Here is a 7,500-nt window from a genome sequence, read left to right as displayed (position 1 = left end):
GGTCAGCTGGTGAAGGTGGAGCCAGAAGTGATGTCATATCCTGGTCAGAATGTGGAGCTGCCCTGCCAGTTCATCAACCCAGGAAGTACTCAAGTGTCTCAGGTGAGTGTGTGTGTGTGTGTGTGTGTGTGTGTGTGTGTGACTTATGAGTGCGTGTTGTGTGTTTGACTTATAAGTGTGTGTGTCTGTGTTTGACTTATGAGTGTGTGTTGTGTGTGTGTGTGTGTGTGTGTGTTTGACGTATGAGTGCATGTTGTGTGTGTGTGCGTGTTATGTGTGTGTGTGTGTGTGTGTAAGAGAAAGAAAGATATAAGAGTGTGAATTTACGTGCCACATTGTGCATATGTCAAACACAAACACAACACACACTCATGAGCCACACACTCATGAGCCACACACACAACACACAACACACTCAAAAGTCATAAACACACACAACACACACACATAATTCAAACACACACACACACAACACACACACACAACACACACACTCAAAAGTCAAACACACACACAACACACTCCCATAAGTGGCCATCCCACCTTTGGACACACACACACACACACACTCTCACACACACTCATAAGTCTCTCTGTGGTGTGTGTGTGTGTGTGTAGGTGTCGTGGATCCTGGAGCCTCCAGAGGGCGAGCGCATCAACGTGGCCGTGTTCCATCCGACCTTTGGGGCCAGTTACCCAGACTCCCCTGTGAGGGGGCGTGTCTCCTTCACTAGCCCCACCCTGGACACGCCCTCCATCCAGATCGCCGACGTCAAGATGACGGACGAGGGACGCTACATCTGCGAGTACGCCACCTACCCCACGGGCAACGCCCAGGGCATCACCAACCTCGTCATGCTGGGTCAGTCAGTGTGTGTGTGTGTGTGTGTGTGTGTGTGTGTGTGTGTGTGTGTGTCTGTCTAACCCTAACCCTACCGGCAACGCCCAGGGCATCACCAACCTCGTCATGCTGGGTCTGTGAGTGTGTGTCTGTGTGTCTGTGTGTCTGTGTGTCTGTGAGTGTGAGTGTGTGTGTGTGTGTGACACGCTTGGCATCAGTTATAGGTGCAGCAGCTGTTTCAGTCGTCACTTCAGGGGGAGATGCAACCTTTTGGGAAAAAAGCATCGAGCTGTTATTGGGTTACACACACACACAACAGCAGTTAGGGCTCCTTATGCTACCTAAACAGGACAGTGTGTGTGTGTGTGTGTGTGTGTGTGTGTGTGTGTGTGTGTGTGTGTCCTTGCTGTCAGGAGAGGGCCTAACTTCTGGTGTGTGTGTGTGCGAGTGTGTGCACGCAGGCGTTTGCTATCTGTCAGGTGAGGGCTTAACTGCTGCTGTCAGATGAATGGGCTGGGTGTTAACGGGCGTGCGTGTGTGTGTGTGTCTGTGTGTGTGTGTCTGTGTGTGTGTGTGTGTGTGTGTGTGTGTGTGTGTGGTTCAGAGGGATCACTAGTGCAGATCGATCTGCTGCTTAACATGCACACAGGGACATGCAGGAGAGGGGGGGGGGGGGGGGTGGGGGGGGGGGATGACAGAGGAGGTTTAACACACACTCATCCTTATATTAGCACCGCTGAAAACACCACAGAAGCCATATTAACCCTAACACATATTATCCCCAGAGAAGCCATATTATCACCAGGCATAGGATCTCTCTCTGTGTGTGTGTGTGTGTGTGTGTGTGTGTGTGTGTGAGAGTCCATATGATCTGTGTGTGTGTGTGTGTGTGTGTTGTGTGTGTCCATATGGTGTGTGTGTGTGTGTGTGTGTGTGTGTGTCCATATGATCAGCAGCCAGTTAACAGTGTGCCGTGTGTGTCCCTCTCTCAGCCAAACCCAGGAACTCTGCGTCCCCGGTGACGGTCGTCGCGGGTGATAAGCCGGTAACCGTGGCGCGGTGCGAGTCGGCGAACGGCCGCCCGGCGGCACAGATCCGCTGGGAGACGGTTGTCAACGGCAACGCCACCACGGTGGCCACGCAGGAGAGCGACAACACGGTGACGATCCGCAGCGAGTACAAGCTCACGCCCACCCCCGCGGACAACGGACGAGACATCAGCTGCGTGGTCGTCCACCGCACACAGGCCAAACCAGAGAGCTTCCCCATGAAGCTCACCATCGAGTGTAAGTGGTGTGTGTGTGTGTGTGTGTGTGTGTGTGTGTGTGTGTGTGTGTGTGTGTGTGTGTGTGTAACCCTAACCCACCGCACTCAGGCCAAACCAGAGAGCTTCCCCATGAAGCTCACCATCGAGTGTAAGTGGTGTGTGTGTGTGTGTGTGTGCATGTGTGCGAGAGTGTGTGTGTGTGTGTGTGTGTGTGTGTGTGTGTGTGTGTTCGAGAGTATAGGTGTGTGTGTGTGTTCGAGAGTATAGGTGTGTGTGTGTGTAGGGATGAGAATTGATAAGATTTTAACGATTCCGATTCCATAACGATTCGATTCTCTTATCGATTCTTTTTGGGCAAGGAAGAAAAAGAGATCAAACAGGTTTGTTACACATGTTCTTTCATATATTATTCTGGGGGGGCACTGTGGTGCAAGCAGTGATTGACGCCCATGGAGGTCACGGGTTCGAATCCGGCCTGATGTCATTTCTCCTGTCCACTCCCCACCTCTTCTCCCTCTCATGTCCTGTCCCACTCTTCACTAAACTATCAATTAAAGGCAAAAATAAATCTTTAAAAAAAAATATATATATATATATATATATAATATTCTCTGAATAGATGATGCACACACAGCATGTATACATTTACATGTTTTAAAATACCAAAAACAAACCTAAGAATAGGTCAACAATCTCTCAAAGTGGGGTCCAGAGACCCATAGCCTAGGGATCCTTTTCCTTAATGGGGTACCAGGGGGTCCCAACACAGAAGAAAAGTATTTGTTTTATTTTGTATAATTTTAACCATAAGTAACAGAATGTATGACTGATTTGGTAATGGGTTTCATATCATTTTTGTAATAAAACATCTAAATTCAAAAATCTCATCAGATGGGGTAGCCTGGAAAATAATCTCAAATAGGGATCCCTGGTATCATTTGTGGCAGTTTAGGGGTCCTTGATATACCAGAGTTTGAGAACTGCTGTGCTAAATAATATTTGAACATGCCAGCAATTACAGTGCTGCTCCTTGAACTAACTATACAACTGACATAACCAAATAGTGAAAGCTGGTTGTTTAAACAAATGGCACTGACACAATAGACTGTTAGAGTTTACCGTTGATATTAACAGATGAAGCGCTAACGTTAGCCGTGCTGCTGTTGCTTGGTTGAGATTCATAAACATAATCGTCACTCCATAGCGCTCAAAAACGTGACATTCCTGCAAAGTTATTGCATGTTGTAGCGGAATCGAAAAAAAAGAAAATCTAAAAACTATTATTATTATAATTTTTCTTTTTTAAATATCGATAGTGGAATCGAAACGGACTTTGGCTAACGATTCTTAACAAGAACCAGTTCTCGATTCCCATCCCTATGTGTGTGAGAGTCAGAGTGTGTGTGTGTGTGTGTGTGTGTGTGTGTGTGTGTGTGTTTGTGAGAGTAACTCCAGTGTTGAGTAACTGTCTCTCCCCCCCCCCCCCCCCACAGACCCCCCCATGTTGACCATAGTGGGCTATGACAATAACTGGTATGTGGGGCGCACCAACGTGGAGCTCACCTGCCAGGCCAAAGGCAACCCCCCCCCCACCACTGTGGCATGGAGGACGTGAGTCCACACACACACACACACACACGCCTATACACTCTCTCTCTCACACACTCACAGACACACACACACACACACACACACACACCTATACTCTCTTTCTCTCACTCACACACACACACACACACACACACACCTATACACTCTCTCTCTCACACACTCTCTCTCACACACACACACACACACACACACACACACACACCTATACACTCTCTCTCTCACACACTCTCTCACACACACACACACACACACCTATACACTCTCTCTCTCACACACTCACTCTCACACACACACACACACACACACACACACACACACACACCTATACACTCTCTCTCTCTCTCTCTCACTCTCACACACACACACACACACACACACACACATGCATACACCTATACACTCTCACTCTCACACACACACACACACACACACACACACACACACACACACACACACCTATACCCTTTCTCTCTCTCTTTCTCTCACACACTGTAAGATGCAGGGCTCGATGCATGAGCGTGAAGGGTGTTCAACACGCAAGGTATAATCAATAAAGAATATTTATTAAAGAAGAAAAGATAAAGAGTCTAATATAAAGAAATAAAGGTGTAGTGCACACGGGAGTCTATACATCTGTCCAAACAAACAATAACAAGCGAAGCACGCACGCACACACGCACAAACATACTACACGCACAAACAAACATACTCTAACACACACACACACACACACACACACACACACACACACACACACACACCTACACCTATACTCTTTCTCTCTCTCTTTCTCTTACACACATACATACATGCATGCACCTATAATCACACAAACACCTATACTCTCTCTCTCTCTCACACACCCACCCACACACACACACACACACACACACACACACACACACACACACACACACACCCTGTTCCTGTTTAATGGTGATGCTGTGGTCCTCAGCCTGTCGGGCCTGATGCCTGAGACGGTCCAGATCACGGAGAACAAGCTGAAGGTTCTGAAGGTGGACGAGACGGTCAACACCACCTTCGTCTGTGAGGTCCGAAACCGCCTCGGCGCCCGGGAAGGACCAGGTCACTGTCAACGTCCGAGGTAAGACCACACACTCACACACACACACACATACACACACACACACAAACACACACTAATGCACACACACTCTCACACTCTCACACACTTGCTCACACACACACTCACTCACTCACACTCACACACACACTCACTGACTCTCTCTCTCTCTCTCACACACTCTCTCACACACACACTCACTCACTCACTCACTCACTCACACACTTCAGTCTAAGGCGGTGATCAAGCCGCTGGGTCTCTTCTGCTTCTTGTTATCTATCCTTCCTTTTTTGCTTGAGCTGCATGTGTCACTGTGTGTGTGTGTGTGTGTGTGTGTGTGTGTGTGTGTGTGTGTGTGTGTGTGCACATCCTCAGTTGTGGAATGGAGGAGGCATCTGACAGACTGTTCACTAAAGAAACACTTTGCACATTCCATTTCTTTTGGAGACACACACACACACAAACACACACACACACACACCACACACACACACACACACACACACACACACACACACACACACACACACACACACACGGTGGGGTATTTGGGGTGTTTGCAGCTGAAGCTTCTGAGCTCATGGTTAATGCAGCAGAGAGTCTGGTCTGGTCTGAAGGTGCTGCTGATGCCAGGGAACACACACACACACACACACACACACACACACAACACACACACACACACCAGTCTTGCTCTGTCTCACATCATACCCCACCCCCCACCCAAACTGGGTTCAACCTCTCTGTGCCTCATCTCCCCATGGCATCACTGTTCCATTTCTCTGTGTGTGTGTGTGTGTGTGTGTGTGTGGATTTGTTTAAAAATGGAAAAACAAAAATGTGCAGAAAGAGGTTTCAGATGCAGCTAGCTCTACATTTTCATGTGTGTGTGTGTGTGTGTGTTTGTGTTGTGTGTGTGTGTGTGGGAGAGAGAATGTGTCTGAAAGTGGGAAGAGGAACACTGATGGCATTTAAAATCTCTTGGGAAGACCCCCCCCCCACACACACACACACACACATTCTTATCCTCTTACATTTCTGTTCATACTCCCCCCAGCAACAACACAAACACACACACACACACACACACACACACACACACACTCACTCCAGCTCTCTCCCCCTCACTCTTTATCTCTACTCCCCCCACCCCCCCCCCCCCCCCCGTCCCTTCCCCCCATGAGACTGTGGGGGATCAGTCAGTTACTTTAGCTCCTGGCTGCCTGTGTGTGTGTGTGTGGTGTGTGTGTGTGTGTGTGTGTGTGTGTGTGTGTGTGTGTTGTGTGTGTGTGTGTGTGTGTGTGTGTGTGTTTGTCTTCAACATTCATCTTTGTTTCTGTCCTTGTATGAAGAAAACTGAAACAGGACAGACACTTTCACAGAGGTCTTCATCCAAGTGTGTGTGTGTGTGTGTGTGTGTTACCACAGTGATGCTCAACTCCTGCTTCTGTGTGAGGCAAGCCGAGTTGACAAAGCCACCTGGCCGTGTGTGTCGTGTGTGTGTGTGTGTGTGTGGTGTCTGCATATATGCGTGTCACTACCCCATGGCTATTCTCCCCATGACTCCACGCCTGCATGACTCTGTGTGTGTGTGTGTGTGTGTGTGTGTGTGTGTGTGTGTGTGTTTGAGTTTTATTTGTCCTAGGGGACAGAAGACTGGTACAAGAGTCCCTCCTGCAGTCACATTCTTTTGCACACACACACACACACACTCATACACAGCACTCATACTCTCTTAAGTCCTTGTAGAGGTCACTTAGTCACCTGCAGATGCTTAGACTTCACTCCTACATTATCCCACGCTCCCTCTCTATCCCTCTCTCTCTCTATCCCTCTCTTTCTCTCTCTCTCTTTCTCTCTCTCTCCTCCCTCCCTCTATCCCTCTCTCTCTCCCTCTCTGGGTTAGAGCAGAGCTGTGTAGCTGACTTAGCTTTTTCTATGATCTGAACAGTCACACTGAAAAGACCCCCTCCACACACACACTCACACACACACACACACACACACACACACACACACACACACACCACACACACCACACACAGACCTCCATTTCCTACTATCTGCTACTTGAGTAGTAAAGGCTCTCAACCAGTCATGGAGTAGGAGAAGCCATGGGAGCTCAATCCATCTATGTGTCAGTTGGCCTCTCACTCCTCTCCTCTTTCCTCTCCTCTTTTCCTCCCCTCTTTTTCCCTCTCCTCTCCTCTTTTTCCCTCTCCTCTTCTCTTTCCTCTCCTCTCTTCTCCTTTCACCCTCTCTCCTTTTCTCTCCTCTCTGTCATCTCTCCCCTCCCCTCCCCTCTCCTCTCCTCTCCTCTCCTCCCCTCCTCTCCTCTCCTCTCCTCTCCTCTCCTCTCCTCTCCTCTCCTCTCCCCTCCCCTCCCCCTCTCCTCCCCTCACTTCTCCTCTCTCCTCTCCTTTTCTCTCTCTCTCCTCTCTTCTCACCCTCTCTCCTCTCTCCTCTCTTCTCACCCTCTCTCCTTTCTCTCTCTTCTCACCCTCTCCTCCTCTCCTCTCCTCTCCTCTGTGAGAGGAAGAGAAAGATAGATTGTGAGTGTGTGTGTGTGTGTGGTCTTGTGTCTTGTCTCTCTAATGGTCCTTTCTGTCTGACGGCTTAGAGCCATTTATAGAAAGACTCCACTCTTTGCTTCTTTATTGGAACGTGTGTGTGTGTGTGTGTGTGTGTGTGTGTGTG

The 7,500-nt window shown here is 48.8% G+C and overlaps 1 protein-coding gene across 1 annotated transcript in view; it reads left to right on the top strand.

The window, feature by feature from the left end:
* The window catches only part of LOC308382491 (poliovirus receptor homolog), a gene marked incomplete at both ends in the record, with an annotated part of 9,311 nt that overhangs the window by 8 nt on the left and 1,803 nt on the right, over positions 1-7,500 (top strand). Inside the window, 6 exon segments of the mRNA XM_080860899.1 lie at positions 1-102; positions 619-862; positions 1,834-2,127; positions 3,602-3,719; positions 4,675-4,792; positions 4,794-4,824. The exon segment at positions 1-102 is cut by the window's left edge and continues 8 nt beyond it. Coding sequence (XP_080717025.1) covers positions 1-102; positions 619-862; positions 1,834-2,127; positions 3,602-3,719; positions 4,675-4,792; positions 4,794-4,824 — 907 coding nt within the window.

This window comes from Sprattus sprattus (assembly GCF_963457725.1).
Source record: "Sprattus sprattus genome assembly, contig: scaffold_82, whole genome shotgun sequence".
In the NCBI taxonomy this organism is placed as follows: Eukaryota; Metazoa; Chordata; class Actinopteri; order Clupeiformes; family Clupeidae; genus Sprattus; species Sprattus sprattus.
The sequence above is the reverse complement of the archived record's forward strand: the minus strand, read 5'-3'. Positions and strand labels throughout refer to the sequence as shown.